Genomic DNA, 19,171 nt, shown 5'->3' with positions numbered 1-19,171 from the left:
AAAGGAAAAGATGGGACTTCGACCTTTAGTCTTTTTATTTTTTTTTTATTTTTTTTAAGATGACCTTCTATTTATTTAGAAAAAGATATTAACTTCTAATTAGATATGTATATGAGTCTTTGATTATCATAATCAGATCCATTTCCAGAGGCAACTCAAAGGGCAGTTACTTCAAGCGTCAGTAGAAGTGAAATCATCTCTATAGTTAATTTTTAATTATTTCACTGGCATACATATTTTGCTCCTGCGTTAACAGAGTTAGCTTTGAAAGTTTTTTCTTTTAAAAGAAAACGAGTGATTAAAGTTTAAATTACATTTTTAATTCTCTATCTCTTTTAGAGTTAAAAACTCAAATGACCAACTAAATGAATATACTTAAAAAATCACTCGGTTATATCATAAGATACTTTTGAAGTGTTTTGAATTTGTAATTTGATTCGCAAATTTTCTAATTGACGTATATTTCTGGGGCGGGGGCAAGAGCATGAATTTTACGTTCTATATATATATTTTTTTAAAAAATCATAACGTTTTATAAATTTATGATTTATATTTTTTTTCTTAAGATTAGATTTTAAAAATTGGACTAGGATTTTAAATTATAAACATATGTTATGAGTGGGTTATATAAATGTAAAAATATGTATTATATATATATATATATATATATATATATATAATATTTTAAAGCATTTCTCATGTTTTTTAGATTCGGACTTTTAAAGTGAAATATGAGCCTAGCTCGAGTATTTATAGAAGGTGCTCGGACAGAGCTTGAAACACCTGAGCTCAGGTGGGGCAAACTTTCTTATCATCCCTAATTCTAGACAGTAATTTTATGGTGAATGAAATAGGCAGGCAGACTAATGCAATGGAACTCTTGATGCAGGTGACAAAACAAGTGACCTAAACAAAGCTTACAGGGTGTCCCAATTGAAAATGGCCTATACATTAATGACCGAGTACTTTTTCAAATTTAAAGGGAAATTTACAAAAATGGCCATAAAAATTTTGTGTTTTTCAACTTTAACCCCCCAAAGTTTTTTCTATCATAACTAGCCAAATACCTTATATTTGGACTACATTACCCTCATCACTTTCATTAAATTTACAAAGACATGCCACTTTTTCAATTCCAGCAAAAGTAAATACAGATTTTCCTCAACAACTTAACAAACCTTCATCACTCTCAACAAACTTCATCATTCTCGATAAATCAATTGCATAATCGAATATATAATTATCAATGTGAGAGCTTCTTAAAATTAGTTTATGCTCTTATACAATGTAAACATTTAATCTATTAATTTTATCAACTAAATTCGAAATTAAAGTGGGTTTTGTTGTAAATATTGTTATTTTTCATTTATAAAACAATGTGATTTGTTAAAGTACTTAATTTGAGTTGAAAAATGAAGAAAAACCATTGAAAACACAGAAAAATCGGGCAAAAAATGAAGTTCAGAACAAGTGAGACATGCAAGTGGGACAGGTGCATGTCTCACATAAACGCACTGCATTTATGTGCGACAGGCACCTGTCCCACTGCCTGCCGCACATAAACTCACGGAGTTTATGGAGTACATGATTTTGAATTTGATTTGTCTCGTCGCAAGCTTCGAAACGGTATATTATACGCCTAAAACGGACATATATAGCTCAAGTTATGGCTTTCGAAACATAAATGAAATTTGGTGAGACAGGCAAGTGGGATAGGTGCTGCGTTTATGTGCGACAGGCACCTGTCCCACTGCCTGCCGCACATAAACCCACGGATTTTATAGAGTACATGATTTTGGATTTGATTTGTCTCGTCGTAAGCTTCGAAACGGTATATTATACGCCTAAAACGGACATATATAGCTCAAGTTATGGCTTTCGAAACATAAATGAAATTTGGTGAGACAGGCAAGTGGGATAAGTGTTGCGTTTATGTGCGACAGGCACCTGTCCCACTGCCTGCCGCACATAAACCCATGGATTTTATAGAGTACATGATTTTGGATTTGATTTGTCTTGTCGTAAGCTTCGAAACGGTATATTATACGCCTAAAAAGGACATATATAGCTCAAGTTATGGCTTTCGAAATATATATGAAATTTAGTGAGACATGTACCTGTCCCATTTGCCTGTCTCACTAAATTTCATATATGTTTCGAAAGCCATAACTTGAGCTATATATGTCCGTTTTAGGTGTATAATATACCGTTTCGAAGCTTACGACGAGACAAATCAAATCCAAAATCATGTACTCTATAAAATCCGTGAGTTTATGTGCGGCAGGCAGTGGGACAGGTGCCTGTCGCACATAAACGCAGCACCTATCCCACTTGCCTGTCTCACCAAATTCATTTATGTTTCGAAAGCCATAACTTGAGCTATATATGTCCGTTTTAGGCGTATAATATACCGTTTCGAAGCTTACGACGAGATAAATCAAATTCAAAATCATGTACTCCATAAAATCCGTGAGTTTATGTGGGGCAGGCAGTGGGACAGGTGCCTGTCGCACATAAATGCAGTGCGTTTATGTGAGACATGCACCTATCCCACTTGCATGTCTCACTTGTTCTGAACTTCGTTTTTTGCCCGATTCTTCTGTGTTTTCAATGGTTTTTCTTCATTTTTCAACTCAAACTAAGTACTTTAACAAATCACATTGTTTTATAAATGAAAAATAACAATATTTACAACAAAACCCACTTTAATTTCGAATTTAGTTGATAAAATTAATAGATTAAAGGTTTACATTGTATAAGAGCATAAACTAATTTTAAGAAACTCTCACATTGATAATTATATATTTGATTATGCAATTGATTTATCGAGAATGATGAAGTTTGTTGAGAGTGATGAAGGTTTGTTAAGTTGTTGAGGAAAATCCGTATTTACTTTTGCTGGAATTGAAAAAGTGACATGCCTTTGTAAATTTGATGAAAGTGACGAGGGTAATGTAGTCCAAATATAGGGTATTTGGCTAATTATGATAGAAAAAACTTTGGGGGGTTAAAGTTGAAAAACGCAAAATTTTTATGGCCATTTTTGTAAATTTCCCAAATTTAAACTGTTTTAATATAAAATTCACCATGAGATTGTACCTAGCCATTACATTGCAAAGAAAACTTATTTCATCCATTCATCTAACAAGAAGACAGAAAGTAACATGCCTATTCCAACAACAACATCTTCCTTAGGGGAAGATAGGAAACTGTTTACATAGTCTGGGACTGACTTTTATAAGGAAAACCCGGTCTGCTACTCTTTGTGCAGGATGCCGGCCTCCTCATAGTTCTTGACAGAATCGCGGATGCTCTCTTCTAGTGGCCTGTACTTCCATCCCAAATTCTGCAATTTTCCTGAACTCAGCCTTAACTCCTCATCCACCTTAGTGAAACTGTCATGATATGCATCAAATAACAAGAATACATGTTAAATTAGAAGCTGATGAAAGGAGTACAAAAGAAGTGCTGCAGCCGTCATACAATCACTTATTTTTCTTGTTTTGTTAGTACACATATATATATAACTTTTTGAATCATGATGCATAGCTGATCTGTCGGGACTTACCTTTTAGAGTAATCATAGTTAGGATACATGCTCTTTATCTTCTCCGCCAATGCCTGCATTCTGATTGTGAATGAAGTACATATGTACCTTCCTTTTGCTTCAGGCTTCTCATATATTAGCAAAATAGCATCAACCACATCGCGCACATCTACCAAGGGTCGATCTTCATCTTCCAGTGGTTCAGTTCTATCTAACATTATCCATGTCAAATCTCAGAATTAATGGTAAACATCAACCAAGCAAACAAAATGCATCCTAAGCATGACACAGAATATCGTGGAGCCCCAAATTCCTTGGATGCTTAATTACAAATGCCTCAGAAACGTCGTAGGTGCAATGATATAACAAGCTAATGTTGATAGCATCTTTCGAATTCACAGTGTGGGAATTTGTATTTTGCATCTATATAGACGTACTCCCTGGTTTAAAACTAGTGTCCTTTCTAACATGTAGGAATGAGATGGTGTTGTAAAGAAGAAACCTTTGAGAAATCCTAGAAGCAGTAAGCTACTGGTATTTATTGTTGGCTGCAGCATTGGCCCAATAACAATTGATGGACAAACCGTCACAATGTCAAGTTCACCCCTCTTAGCATACTCCAAAGCCTGAATCTCTGCTATTGTTTTCGCCAGGCAATAATAGTTCTGGGATTTACAAGAGCTCAGGTATATTAATGAAAGCAATCTTTTGACAAAATTCTATAAGTCCATGATATGAAAGCTAATGAAATTTTTGTTAATTGGATACCTCAGTTGCCTTGCAGAATTCCTCATCAGACCAACATTCCTCATCCATGACCTGACCCTTTGGCCAATTTGGATTCAGCATAACAGCTCCAATAGATGACACTACCACAACCCTCTTTACTTTTGCCTTCACACATGAATTGAGAACATTCTTTGTCCCAACAACAGCTGGTTCAATCAGTTGTACCTGCACAAAAGATTTTTATTAGACTCAAGCCAGAGAGAATTAGCTTTGCATGTTTTTATCGAACAAAAATTCCTTCATCCTAATCGTAAGTTGACCAAACTTCAATAGGCAAAAACAGTAAATTAAGTGACTAAAAATCATGCCTCAGGATTAGGAACTTTGCCAACTGGAACAGGGCATGCAACGTGGAAAACCCCAGTACAGCCGGCCATAGCAGCACAAAGAGCTTCATAGTCAAGCAAGTCTGTTTTGAATAGCTGCAAATTCTCTGAAGCACCTTCTAATTTCTTCAAATGAGCATTCTTTTCATCACCTGAAGATAGAATATTTTATTTAAAAAAAAAAAAAAAAAATTCCAAGTAGGTCCATTGAAATAGCTAACAACACAAACAGAAACAGAATTATTTATGAATCTTTTGATACCAAGAAAGAAACTTACATGGGTCTCTTACAGTTCCGTGGACCATGTAGCCCTTCAAAAGCAGATACTTGACAAGCCATGAAGCTATGTAGCCTCCAGCACCAGTCACGCACACTCTCTCCTTATCTTCTCCGCTCATCTCTAATCTCACTTCCAGTTCTTGCCAAGCATTTCAATATGTTCTAAGAGTCAACAGAGTGCTTTCAGTGCCCAAATGGACATGCAGATTATGATATAAATATAAAATTAAATTGTCAGTTTGGCGATACCATCTAGCCGCTTGTTTTGATTTGGTCTCGACACAAACCTCGTTTTGTTAAAGAGAAAAGCTGACATCAAACATATGAGTTTTGTATTTCTTTCTTGGCTGCATTCCGATTAGTAATTTTTTTTTTTAAATTTATAGTTGGTAAATCTACGCTACCGCATATATTTTTAAAACTAATGGTAATGGAATGGTCACAAGGGCAAGATAAATGCTCTTTCCAAGGAAGAAAAAACCAATAACTTCAATATTTTTACTTCTAGTCATTGTTGCAGCTGGCTAATTGTGATACCAAAAACTTCACCAAAGGTATCATTTCTACTGCTATTGGTTTTGTCAAGATAAAGTAGCATAAATATCTGAAACTGAAAGAGAAAATTTTATTGATGAAAGATGAAAAAGTAATCAGATGGGCTTGCTTTCAAAGGACACATTATGTAAGCTCAATTCATCCTCTCTAGGAACTAGAAGTGTCCCCACAGCAGACCAGAGTCATATGTCCATGTCGTTTAACAATCCATGACATACATCTCTTAGTTTATAGGAGCCTGAGGCTGAGCCTGAGAGTGAATATCAAACACAACCCGACTCCGGTTTTAAAGATCGTCTCTTTCTCAGATATTCAAAATTGCGCCTATCACAAGAATTATTTTAAGAAATTTCTGTACACTTTCATGAATATTCTTTAGGAAATAATGGTCCGTCCCTTTTGGGTTCCGGAGGATTCCCTCGTCAGCATAGGTTAAAGCAAAAACCAAATTTCATTGTGCTGCCGGCTACGGGATAAACTTTAAAAAGTGTCAAGATGGATAAGAAGGAATCAAGATTAGAAAAAACAGCCCCCAGGCCCAGGCACCTCTTCTTTTGCTTTAAGCGTCAATCTCCTTTTAGATGTTAAATTTTCGGTTTATTATCATTTCACTACTTCAAAAATTAAAAAATATCAAATGACTATAAAAAATATTATATTCTATCATTTTGCTACTATATCTTTATAAAAATATCATTTTATTATTTTTCTCTTACAACAAATATCATTTTATTACTTTTCCGTTACAATCGTTAGTTGACCAGTTAGTTGACTAACAAAATATTAAATTTACCCTTCATGATTAAAAAAAAATATAATTAAATCTTATTTACAAAATCAGCTCTTCTACATTTATTCGATCATCTAAGTTTCATTTCCAACATTAGAATATAAAAATGAAATTATTAATAAGATAAATTTACAATATATTTATTAAAATGGATACAAAATAACAATATGATTTTTTTTGCTGCAATTATGATATATGAATTATAAATTTATTTTATTAATAAATTTATTTTTATATCTTAATGTTGGAAATGAAACTTGGATGATCGAATGAATGTGAAAGATTTTGTAAATACGCTTTAAGTATTTTTTTTTAATTATGAAGGGTAAAATTAATATTTTGTTAGTCAACTAATTGATCAACTAATAATTGTAACAAAAAAATAACAAAATAATATTTTTATAAAGATATAATAGAAAAATATAGGAAACAATATTTTTTGTAGTCATTTGATATTTTTCAATTTTTGAAGTAGTGAAATGATAATAACCCTAAATTTTCTTATGGCAACAAATGTGTATTATTAGCCAGTTAAACAAATATTAAAGCGTCCAAGCTTTGAAGGGACACATTTATAAGCCTAATTTTGACATTCATGTCCCAAATTTATCATCCTAGAGGCTAGAACTACATGCTAAGCGTCATACATAACTATCATATCCATTGCAGAAAGGCAAAAGGCAATAATAGATATTTTCTCAACAAATCAATGACCATGAGACTTGAATCAATACCAGTCATTAAATTTATCTTATCACTAAACAGATAAAATTTTGGAAAGATAAATGTAAACATCACTAAACAGATAAAATGTTGGAATGATAGATGTAAACATCTACTCTTAATCCAAAATTCCAGCTTTCTTGTAGCTCTCAATGGAATCGATGAGAGTTTCCTCCAAAGGGCGAAAACTCCAACCCAGCCTCTGCAATTTCTCCGAACTCATCGTGACGTCCTCCCTTCCCTCAGTGAAGCTGTAGCACGCAAGCAATTTCATTTACAAATCACCAGAAATAATGCAAAAAAAATGCAAAAGGTTGATACTGATACTTCAAAAGTCACAATGGTACAGTTACCCAAGGCTTACTTTTTAGGATAGTTGTAGTTAGGATACAAACTCTTCAGTTTATCAAACAGGTCGCGTTCTCTAATCAAGTGTGCAGTGCATATATATCTCCCTTCTGCCTCAGCCTTTTCATATGCCAAAAGCAATGCCTCAGCTACATCACGCACATCAACTATCATCCGAAGCCTGTTTTCCAATGATTCATAACCTTCTGTGTAGACAGACAATAGAGACTGCTTGTTAGAATTCAGATATGCATATAAGAATTGGAAGACTCCAGTACCAACGGCAACTAGACAAGCAGCCAAGAAATTCTCTTTATCATCACATGCACTAACACGAACAACAGAACTCAGTTTGTTGCCTATCCAAAACTACTAATGATCCACAAGCCACACTCAAATGTCCAAATACAACTTGCAAGTTGCAGCTCTACAAAACTAAAAAAAGAAAAACATTGCATTGGCCACATACCTTTCAATCGCTTAATGAGAACTAAGCTACTTGAATTCACGTTGGACTGCAGAAGAGGCCCCAAAATAAGGTTAGGACAAACGGTTACAACATCAAGCCCAGTTCTTTTTGCAAACTCCAGAGCTTCACTTTCTGCTTCGGTTTTTGAAAGACAGTACCAGTTCTAGTAAAAACATAAAAATCAGCATTCAGTGCATACTACAAAGAACATTTGCTGCACTGGTCACATTTAAAAATTAATTTGAGGTTAATAAGAACAACAGGCAAGGCTATAAATTTGATATAGAGCTGAATACGGGAATTAGTTACATTCGTTGTTCTGCAGTATTCCTTATCAGACCAACAAGTCTCATCCATAATTTGGCCCTTGGGCCATCTGGGGTTCAGGCCAACAGCAGCTCCAGAAGACACTACAATAACTCGCTTAACTTTTGCCTCAAGACATGCTTTGAGCACATTGAGTGTGCCCTTTACAGCCGGCTCAATCAGTTCCACCTACGATAGACCATCGAACACTGTCACATATACCATTGTATATCATTAAAATGTAAACAAAACAAAATTTTGGCATGCTTGCTTGCCTCAGGATTTGGAACACTGGATGATGGAACAGGGCTAGCAACATGGAATACACCGTTGCATCCAACAATGGCAGATTTAACAGAATCATAATCCAGTAAGTCTGCCTTGAAGAGTTTCAGATTCTCAGAGGCTTTCTCAAGTTTATACAAATGAGTATTTTTCTCATCACCTGCAATTTTGTTTTTCAAGAAATTTACTATGAAAAAACACCACTGAAAATTTTGCGCCAACAAAAGCATAATTCCGCTTGAAATTATCATATTAGATCTACAAGAAACATCACAAATGCACACCAACCATGAAAAATGGAAAAGAAATTGATATTGGTAGCTACGGGTTAAAAATAAGAGCAAGAGAAAAAGAGGACACTTACTGGGTTCTCTCACGGTTCCACGAACAAAATAGTCTTTGGAGAGCAGGAGCTTGACGACCCACGAGGCAAGATACCCACCAGCACCTGTTACACAAACTCTTCCTTTCTCTAACGCCATTTCCAAAACCTTAAAACACCCACTCAAGTCTATAAACTAACTTAAAAGATTGTTTCTCTCTTTCTGGGTCTGTGTAGATGATCCCTTCCGTTTTTACTTATATAAGTTTGTAAAAGGTTAAGTTCCCAGTTAAATTGAAAAATGTCTCTTTCCGTTAACCGACTTTCAAATCGAAGTAAAACAAAATTGTTTGATTAGCTACGCAATGACGTCAGAACTCGCTCAGAAGACAAAATTTTACTTTAAAAAAAAAATTAAAAATAATATTCATAATGGCCTCTCGTCTCTTCTCGGATGATCCTTATCTCTTCGCTTCTGGATTGGCGGTAGGTCTAGTTTTGAATAAAGTAATTCCATCCCGCAACTTGAGGTTGAGGACCCGTTTGGGGCTGATTTTCAGCTGTCAAAATTTGAGTGCTTTTGAGAGTCAAAATTTGTCAAAACTACTTGAGTAGTTTATCGAAAATGCAATTAAGTATTTAAGTGAATTGGATCCTTCACCTGCAGCATGGGTCACCTGAATTTACTCATATCAAAACGCAAAGCTCAACAATGGAAACTTCTAGACATCATCTCCGCCATAGTCTTCGGCTTACTCCTTGTCTTCTTTCTCCTAGTCTTCACTCCACTCGGCGATTCACTCGCCGCCTCTGGTCGCCAAGCCCTTCTCAACAGAGACGCAGCAACTGCAGTCGATCTACCATGGCGGAACCAGAGCAGAGACGAAGTAGTAGTGCCACCACCGGCCGAGACAGAGCCAAGAGGCGGCAGCAACAACAGTTGATTTTGGTTACTGCGACGGAGAGAGAGCCGTGAATTTTTTAGATTCGGATAATGAGATGAGGCTTGGTTTGTTTTGTAATTTATTTTAAAATTTGTATTGGGATTCTTTGAGAACGTGTTAAACACGTTCTCACTTTTATAACTACAAATGAAAATTCAAATTATCTGTTTTATAATTTGTTTTTTGAATTCATCTCACCAAACACATATTATGGGATTCACCTACGGTACCACAGTGGTACCGTATCACTGCTTTTGTCTTTGGTGCCAGCACTAGTGTAAACTTCCATAGAACTCCTTTTATTCCTTTTTATTATAATTTTGCTTCACAAATATTAAGTTAATTTCTCCCAAAGCTGTGAATGTTTCAACGGCCGTAAATCGGCTCCCCCGGTGGCTGTGGTTGGTCGGAAACGACAGAGGGAATTGTGGGGAACAAAATCCAAGTGGTTTCGTCACCGGAAACCGGTGAAATCGCGGTGAATTGAAGCGGCTATTCCGCGACTTTTCATGGCTTTGATCGACAGCGTTCCGAACGGTTTCCTGCGATAAGGATGGCATGGACATAACCGAAGTCGCACGAGCTTCCTATCGGTACCAACCTTCGCCGGTATAGTGGCCAGAAAAGAAAACAGAATCCGGGTCGAGTTCGAGGGTTCGGGTCGAACTGGTTCTTTTTGCGACAATGATTTTTAAGTAGGCGATCGTTGAAGGATATACAATTTGCGAAAATAATAATAACCAGAAACTAAGCCATTAAAGATATACAATTTTAAAGAGGAATTTGATACAGTGGATTAGTAGTAACAAGAAAAGCCAAATGACGGGGCTTGTGATGATGACAAAGGGAGGTGGCTGCGCTGGCGGGGACGGGGGAATGGGAAGGCGACAAAAGGAGCGAGAACGACTGAAGAGGAACAGAACCAACTCTCGCTGGTAGCGTTTGTTATGGCGGCATTGAGGAAATCGATGGTGTCTTGTCGTGTTGAAAGAGGCGAAGACGTGATCTCCGCCGTTCATAACATGGAGATCGGGTGTCCCACAAATGTTCGGCACATTACTCACATCACCTTCGATCGGTTCAACGACTTTCTGGGTCTTCCTGTTGAGTTTGAGGTGGAGGTCCCGTGTCGAGTTCCGAGTGCTAGGTAGGTATTGTAATTGAATTGGATTTTTGGTTCCGTTATGTGGGTGTTCATAGTTTTTTTCCACTATTCATCTGTGGTTTACTTGGAGTGCTCGTCTAAATTTTGTTTCTAGCATAGCCATAGCTTAGCTGGCTGTGTCATTCTTGTTTAAACATTTGAAATTCGAATGTCTATACATACTTTGAACTGAGATTTAACTTCCTCGTTTAAGCTGAAATTTTGCATTCAAAGATGGTATTTTTTTTTTCCTGTAGTGCAAACTGAACTTAAGAGGGTTTAAAAATTACGTTTTCGAATTGAAACCCCCAGGCCTCCTTCTTTTTGCTACGAAATTGAAGGGAAAAGTTAAATTAATATCAAGTTGGTATATCAGCCCCTTAAACTGTAAAAGTCGAAGATTAACAACTCTGATGTTGTTTCTTCCTAAATTTTTCAATTTTCTCTGAAGTGAAAAGTCGGAGGAGTGGCCGGAAACGGAAATAAAATTCGGGTCGGGTTCGTGGGTATTGTGATAAAGAGAGGGGTATTATAATATATGTGCAATAAAAAATAAAAATATGTAAATAGTAAATAGTTTAAGGTGCTACCTAAAATGTTCATATGGATGCAGTAGAAATTATCTTAATATTTGTATAGCAAAGATTAAATAAAATTGAGTAAAAGGGGTTCTATAAAAATTTACAGTTGTGCTGGCACAAAAGACAAAAACAGTGGTACGGTACCACTGTGGTACCGTAGCGTGATCCCATATTATGTTTGTATTATGAAAATAATGGGTAAAAAACGCTACCAAACGGGCCCTAAAGTGTTTGGTTATACTTTTACAGTTGGACTTTAACAGTTCAACAGTTTAAAAGTTAAAGTTTTTACTCTATAGGTACGGCTTTTATTCTACAATACTTACAGCTTAAAAGTTACGGTTTTTTACTCTCAAATGTACCCTACGACCGCTAAGCCGTAGGCAGTGTAAGAATGCTGATATTTCAGCTCTTAATTTACCTCAACAACAACTGCTTTTCAATTAACCCATAAAGAATTCAAAAATAATTTTTCTTTTTCAAAGAACCCCACATTATACTAAAGTTACCCCTACTTTTTCATCATTTTATGATTTTTTAACTGATATTACATCATATATTTATAATTACTATTACAGCAGATAATTATATTGATATTTATCATCACATATATACTTGGGATTACAATATTATATTAAATTTTATAAAATAGTAGTCCAAACAAATAACTCTCACAAACGAGGGATATTCCTGCTCTACTCGCATTTCGTAAAATAAAAAAATTAAAAATTAATCCTATCTAATCATACTTAATTAAGAAAAATTGAGTGCATACCCTTACACACTTTTGAAGATAGTAGTTTACCACTCGTCCAAAGGTTGAGTATCATTTTATGTTCTTAACAAATATCTTCTCAACTCCATGCTCAATATTAATCCATTCTTATCGGTATAAAAAATGAGGAAATCTTCTGTCAAAAAATCTTCCTTGCCATCACTATCTTTAGTCAACATCAGCTGCATCCATAAATTCATTTACACAATAACGATGAGCAGGACCAAACAGAAAGCTCACGGCTTTGGGAGAAAAAGCAAAGAGTTTCAACTTTGCCACACAGACCAGCACGTGGCAATGAGCAGAGCCAACTGCCAAGTCATCCATAGCAACAAAGCAACGACCATGCGAGCGAAGTAACAAAAGACCGCAAATCTGCACCGTGCTCTTCTCAGTTCTCACTAATTGATAATTGTAGCAAAATGAGGGCATTCGCACACTTCGGCAACAATGCCACTTCTCTATCAGGCACGCATAAATAAAATGAATCCTTTTTTATAATTTCATAAGAGGGTAAAAAAAAAATTCCATTAAAAATAATAATGACTCGTTTGGTAAAATTCACTATTTGCTTGTTGCTCTACAGTCTAATAGATTTTTTTTTTAAAATTTCATAATATTTGTAATAATTGTTAAATATAAAAATTAATACAAAATTTATTATTTACCATAATCTATAAGCTTTTCTTTAACAAATTTAGTTTTTATTTCACGTAGATTAAAAGCCATAACACCTCACTATTAAATAGGTCCTGAGTCTAATAATCATGGGATTTAGCAAAGAGTGAAGTTTTTAACACCACTTTGAAATCTTTATATCATTGTCTTTTGAATTTCATTTTATAAAATACTCTAATTTATTTTATAAAATACACATTTATGTATTAAAACTAATCATAAAACTTCACTATAATTTTTTTTAAAACATTGAGCAAAGAGTGGAGTTTTAACACCCTCTGAAATCCTTATAACATTCCCTTTTCAATTTTTTTTTATAAAATACCCTAGTTTAATCTATATAGTATATTAAAATTAACCATAAAAATTCACTATGAAAAATCTTTTTTAAAAATATTTATTCATAGAATACATACAATTGTAAAATCGTAAATCATTTTATTTTTATTATATAATTTCTATTTCGTTAGCTTTAATTTCTTACAATTTTCACAAAAGATAATTTCTTATTGAAATTAAAATATAGGTATAAATTATCAAATAGTGTGTGCATGTAGAATGTTTGTTTAATAAAAGAGAAATGAATGAAATTGTTCTTCTTTGTTTTTTGTTCTTGGTTTAATCAATTTCAATTAGAATAATATTTTTTAGGAATATTTTAGGAGTCTCAAAAGACCTACTCTTTAACGGATAGATTAAGTCCAAGGCCAAACCCAAGCCCACACCCACACCTTATTCCTCTTCTGCACCTTGTATCTACTTATGACTCGAAGTCTAATTATCATGGCTGTGTAGTCAACTAGTCATGTATATCAGTATATGCCGGGGGCTGGTCTGTTCGGCTCAATGCTTTTCTTTGAATAGTCACCATTCAGTGATCAACTAATATATTCTATATGTGAAAGATTATAATTTTATTAAAAAAAAAAAAGTAAGAAGTGTTATACATGGTAGATGAATCCAAATAAGATTTTTGTATCACTTTTTTCCTTTTTGAGTCATCAAATGCGAATCCGGTATTTCTTCCCATCATTTTGGCACTCTCTTCCATTTTTCAGAAGTCAAAACCTGGGGGACATCTCTAATTCTCCGTAACATGACATTGTTTACACCTGTTTTGACTTTGAAAGATGTTAAAAAATTGCCAAATTTCAGGTATATTATTTATGAATATTATTGTCCGGTTCACAGTGAATTAATATTCTGGTTGTTGGTATTGACATAAATCCATTTTGGGTTTGTGTTCTTTAAACAATTTTCATGAAAGTTTGTTTGCCACCTTTTTGTTCTTATTGTGCACAACATAAGAGTTTATAATAATGATAATAATTTTTTTTTTCTTGTGGAAATTGTAATAGAGTGGTTGTCCTACCTGGGATTATTTGGTTAATAATTTTGGTTGCGTCCATTGGAAAATTTTCGGAGTATGATCGACCTCGCCGGATTCTTGTAGATACAGATGTTGATGCAGATGATGTTTTTGCTCTCTTTTATCTGTTGAAGCAAAACAGAACCGAATTCGACTTGCAGGTTTTTCATTTTCATTTCTTATTATCCTGTAGGTACTATGTTACTATTTATGGTACACAAGTGCTTCTTATGGACTCATTCAATACAATATTGTTAATAATTTTATACTAAATTGTTTCGGGCCTACGTATAAGTCTGCATGCGAAAGTCTGCACTGAATAATAACAATAACATTGCAAACAAATCTTAGAGCAGGCAATAACTATAAATGCAAATGGATGGAGTGATGCTGGGCATGCAGTTAATCATATATACGACATCCTTTTTATGATGAACCGAGATGATATCCCCGTTGGAGTTGGAGGAGAAGGTGGCATTTTGCCTAATGGAACCATTCTTCCGGATGTTGGCGGATACCAGCCTATCATTGATCAGGTACATCTCTTCGATTTCGATCTGTGATTCACCCACTAATATTAGCACTAACATGAAATGTTAAACTTGTAACATTCGAAAATCAACTTACAAATATGATGTTTGGTAATTTATGTGACAGGGCATGTCAACAGCTGGAGAGTGTAGGTATAGACAAGCAATTCCAGTGGGGCAAAGGCTATATGTTAATACAAACTATGGCCTGAGAAAAGCCTTTCTTCCCCAGGTTTTCATGTTTTCTTAAGACACAAGGCACTTCTATAGAGAACTTAATTTTAGATCTTTTCTGTAAGAACGATATAATCTAGCTTTTATATGTCTCGACACGGTGCAGGGTGGCAGGAAGTATGCTCCTCTGAGGCAACCTACTGCACAACAAGTGTTGATAAATGCGATATCTGCAGGTCCTATCACCGTGTTTGTAATGGGATCCCACACAAACTTCGCTATATTTCTCATGAACAATCCTCATTTGAAGAAAAATATTGAGCATATTTATGTCATGGGAGGTGCAATTAGATCAGACTGCTTCAATAGCACAAACTCTTCCCAGTCAGAACAATGTGACAGTATTGGTAATTTATATCCAGACGATAGCAACCCATATGCAGAGTTCAATATTTTCTCAGATCCTTTTGCTGCATACACGGTAATTTTCTAGCCAATTAAGTGTAACAATATCTGGCATTCTGTCTACTTGCAGCATTGATGCATTTAAAATGTAAAATTATGTGTGTGTTTGTGGGGTCCGGCAATGCTTTTTTCTGAAGCAGGTGTTGCATTCTGGAATTCCAGTCACAATCATTCCTCTGGATGCAACAAAGACTATCCCTGTGAGTGAGAATTTCTTTGTAGAATTTGAAAGGAGACAGAATACGTACGAGGCACAATATTGCTTCCAATCCTTGAAAATGATCCGTGATACATGGTCCGGTAGCCCACCATTTCATGAGGTAATCTCCTAAAATTGCTTGATCATTTTCTATATATAAGAAAGCCGCAAGGTATTATGAAATCAATTTCCATCACATTTGATACGATTAACATTTTTCAAGGCATACTGCATGTGGGACTCCTTCATGGCTGGTGTCGCACTATCAATTATGCGCAATTCATCTAGTCATAATGGGGAAAATGCATGCAGCGAGATGGAATATATGAATCTGACAGTAGTTACTTCAAACGAACCATATGGAATATCAGATGGCTCAAATCCACTTATCGATGGACTTGAGGTCCCAAAATTCAATGTACAGAAAAATGGAGTACATTCTGGTCATGTTCAAACGGGAATGCAAGATCCATTTTGCCTTGAGAGTGGGAAAGCAAAATGCCAGGTACTTAATTTTTTTGTGTAATAAAATAATCTCATGTTGTTTCCAGGAAAAGAAGCATATACTATCTGAATAATCATACACAACTGTGACAGGACGGTTACATTAAGGAGGTCAAGGGTCCAGAAGCAGTCCGAGTTCTCGTCGCTACAAAAGCTAAACCAAGTCAAGACTTGGGAAGCTTACTTGAAAAAGAATTTTATTTAAGCTTTTTGAATGTAAGCTTTACGAATTTTCTGTATAACACTAATGGTCCATTAATAGAGTAAAATTTCCATTTTTAGCTCAACGATCAGCTGCTCTATATATCAAATAACAGTACTACTGAAAGATATGAAAGAACAGTACTGCTGAACGAATATCTAGTATGGGTTATAAGAAAAATAAGAACTGAGTGATTTTGACAATTACTCCTGTAACTGCCTTGGATTCAAACTCTTGTATAGTCTTTTTTGTGCTCATCAACTGAATGGTTACATGGTCAAATGCAGGCTTTAAACTTCCCTCAGCAAGCCGGAAGGTTCAATATCAGCACACAATTTCCTTACTACGAGGAAATCCTTCGCAAACCAGACTTTGGAAAGAAATTAATGGGAAAACCTGTTGTGTTTGATATCGATATGAGTGCCGGGGACTTCCTAGCACTTATATATCTCCTAAAATTGCCAGTGGAACTTATCAATCTCAAGGTACAAAGTCTCTTTTGCTCTTCTTGACTCTTTATTTGAAATAAAAGCAACAAGAGATCTTAGTATTCCAGTTTCATTAGTACTTTAGTATCTTCTTTCAGTTTGATTTTTCTATTTTTCAACCAGGGAATACTAGTTAGCTCGACTGGGTGGGCAACTTCTGCGACAGTAGATGTTGTATATGATTTACTTCATATGATGGGGCGCGATGACATTCCAGTTGGTCTAGGAGATGTATTTGCAGTTGGTGAAGTGAATCCAAAATTCCCTCCTATTGGAGGCTGCAAGTATGCCAAGGCTATCCCTCTTGGCAGTGGCGGTTTCTTGGACTCCGATACCCTCTATGGACTTGCTCGTGACTTACCTCGTAGTCCCAGAAGGTATGCTTGATTCTTCATTCTGAATTTTGTTATTGGTATTTTTAAGAGAGCTGGTTCATGAGTTCTATAATCAGTTGAAATATGCAGCCAGATGATGTTCAATTGTATTGCTGGTGTATAAAAGCTATGTAACAAATATATATATATTTTTGAATATTCAATTTCAATTTTGAAGATACACAGCAGAAAACTCTGTCAGAGTTGGAGCTTCTCAGGATACTGATCATCCTGAACTTAGGCAGCCGTTGGCAGTAGATGTTTGGAAGTCTATTGTAGAATCAATAGAGCCAGGGTCAAAGATTACTATATTGACCAACGGACCGTTAACAAATTTAGCACAAATCATTGGTTTGCAGAACTCAAGCTCCGTAATTCAGGTAATGTTGCTCACTATATTTCATTAGAATTGGTTTCACCAAGACACTGGTAATGGCTTGGTTCGGTTCTGCTTAATGCTTCACTTAATTGAGTGTTGAGTCGGTTATAGCCTCTGGCTAATGTGGGTAGGTTCCAAAAGCACTTTTAATTTTAACTATGCAAGTCAGCATGCAATAATCCAATAGCCATCCTGTGTGCTGATGTTGTTTCTAATGCAGGATGTATATATTGTTGGAGGAAACAAAGGCCAAGACAATGAAAAAGGCAATGTCTTCACCGTTCCTTCCAGTAAGTATGCAGAATTCAACATGTTTCTTGATCCTTTAGCAGCAAAGGCAGTTTTTGAATCAAAACTGGAGATTAAACTCATTCCACTGCACATGCAAAGGAGAGTTGCTTCTTTCTTCAAAATCCTTCATAAGTTGCAGGACAGAAATAAGACTCCTGAAAGCGTGTTTTCCCAGCGTCTACTTCAAAGACTAATGACATTGCAGCAGAGTCATCACAGCTACCATCATGTGGTACACATTAAAAAATTCTGACACTGACAATGCATGTTGCATCAGTCAGCTTTTTCTTAGACAGACCATAGAATGAATTCGAGCTCATTATGTCACTTTACAGGACACATTTCTGGGAGAGGTACTTGGTGCAGTGATTCTGGGTGGCAATCCGCATTTGAATCAAACGTATAAGATCAAGTCTCTCGAGATCATTCCGGACGGAGACATATCAAAAGTTGGACAGATTATTGTCAATCAAGAACAAGGAAAGTTGGTAAAAGTCTTGGAAAGTCTTAATGTGGCAGCATACTATGATCATTTTGCAGAAGTGTTAGGAGATCATAGGCAGTCTGCTGTAATTGGAAGCTTTTATGACCAGGAAAAGACATGGAATACACCACCAAACGGAATAGACCGCTTACATCAGGCAAAGAAATAAAATTGAAGATATTTGACTTCAGTTGGAAAATGTTTTGCATGCTGCTAGTTATTTCAAATACATGAATATACTCATAGTTGTGTATGTACTTGTATATATCTATATGATTAAAGTATAGGTGAGGCTATTTGCACTCAAAAAATTATTCAGAATACTCTAATTTTAATAAAAATATATACTACAAAAATACCCATAATATAAATTACTAAGGACAATTTATTATAAGTTAATATTATATAATTGTTTTGAACACAAATATAACACACTCATTATTCATTTTTAATTATCATACTATAAACCTTAAAACTTTTATTTTCAACATCTTAATTAATATTTTCATGAATAATAAGGAAATTAATTTTGAGAAAGATTTTAATTATACGGTATGTGTGATACATTTTATTTTTTAAAAAATAAAATAAAAAGGTACTACAAACGAACTCTTTTTTTTTTTTTGGGCTTTCGCCCTTCTTCTCATATTCTTCATCTCTACGTCTTCCTCTTCTATTTTTTTTGCTTCGTCCCTTCTTCTCATCTTCTTCATCTCTATGACTTCTTCTCTCTTTTCTTTTTTTGGTAGTATCTACGGAATATATATATTTTTATTATATTTTCATTGCAAGTTATTTTGGGTTTGAAATTCAATATTGAACATAAATAACTAAAAAATTAATAACTAAA

The 19,171-nt window shown here is 35.1% G+C and overlaps 3 protein-coding genes across 5 annotated transcripts; 1 reads left to right on the top strand and 2 right to left on the bottom strand.

Annotated features, from left to right (window-relative positions):
• Window positions 1–3,088: 3,088 nt before the first annotated feature.
• Window positions 3,089–5,318, bottom strand: LOC102618595 (cinnamoyl-CoA reductase 1-like). 2 transcript variants are annotated; one of them, XM_052440511.1, is made up of 7 exons: window positions 5,192–5,210; window positions 4,941–5,104; window positions 4,645–4,814; window positions 4,316–4,501; window positions 4,050–4,212; window positions 3,569–3,758; window positions 3,089–3,395 (listed from the first exon to the last, which is right to left on the bottom strand). In XM_052440511.1, the coding sequence occupies exons 2-7, from the start codon at window positions 5,059–5,061 to the stop codon at window positions 3,257–3,259; spliced, it is 969 nt and encodes a 322-aa protein (XP_052296471.1). In that variant the 5' UTR covers window positions 5,062–5,104; window positions 5,192–5,210; the 3' UTR covers window positions 3,089–3,256. The 2 variants fall into 2 exon arrangements, with proteins under 2 accessions (XP_052296471.1, XP_006471933.2); XM_006471870.4 differs by having other exon boundaries at window positions 4,941–5,318.
• Window positions 5,319–7,009: 1,691 nt separating this feature from the next.
• LOC102618402 (cinnamoyl-CoA reductase 1-like) lies at window positions 7,010–9,821 on the bottom strand. 2 transcript variants are annotated; one of them, XM_052442469.1, is made up of 7 exons: window positions 9,402–9,821; window positions 8,783–9,300; window positions 8,409–8,578; window positions 8,137–8,322; window positions 7,828–7,990; window positions 7,375–7,561; window positions 7,010–7,261 (listed from the first exon to the last, which is right to left on the bottom strand). In XM_052442469.1, the coding sequence occupies exons 2-7, from the start codon at window positions 8,898–8,900 to the stop codon at window positions 7,129–7,131; spliced, it is 957 nt and encodes a 318-aa protein (XP_052298429.1). In that variant the 5' UTR covers window positions 8,901–9,300; window positions 9,402–9,821; the 3' UTR covers window positions 7,010–7,128. The 2 variants fall into 2 exon arrangements, with proteins under 2 accessions (XP_052298429.1, XP_052298428.1); XM_052442468.1 differs by having other exon boundaries at window positions 7,375–7,564; window positions 9,402–9,816.
• An 810-nt stretch (window positions 9,822–10,631) lies between these two features.
• LOC102619994 (nucleoside hydrolase 3-like) lies at window positions 10,632–18,490 on the top strand. Its single transcript, XM_052441292.1, has 13 exons — window positions 10,632–10,831; window positions 14,221–14,392; window positions 14,588–14,767; window positions 14,889–14,993; window positions 15,102–15,416; window positions 15,541–15,720; window positions 15,823–16,104; window positions 16,197–16,319; window positions 16,593–16,790; window positions 16,917–17,170; window positions 17,346–17,547; window positions 17,767–18,069; window positions 18,173–18,490. The coding sequence occupies exons 1-13, from the start codon at window positions 10,632–10,634 to the stop codon at window positions 18,488–18,490; spliced, it is 2,832 nt and encodes a 943-aa protein (XP_052297252.1).
• Window positions 18,491–19,171: the final 681 nt, after the last annotated feature.

Source organism: Citrus sinensis, chromosome 5, assembly GCF_022201045.2.
Source record: "Citrus sinensis cultivar Valencia sweet orange chromosome 5, DVS_A1.0, whole genome shotgun sequence".
NCBI classification, from domain to species: Eukaryota; Viridiplantae; Streptophyta; class Magnoliopsida; order Sapindales; family Rutaceae; genus Citrus; species Citrus sinensis.
The sequence above is the reverse complement of the archived record's forward strand: the minus strand, read 5'-3'. Positions and strand labels throughout refer to the sequence as shown.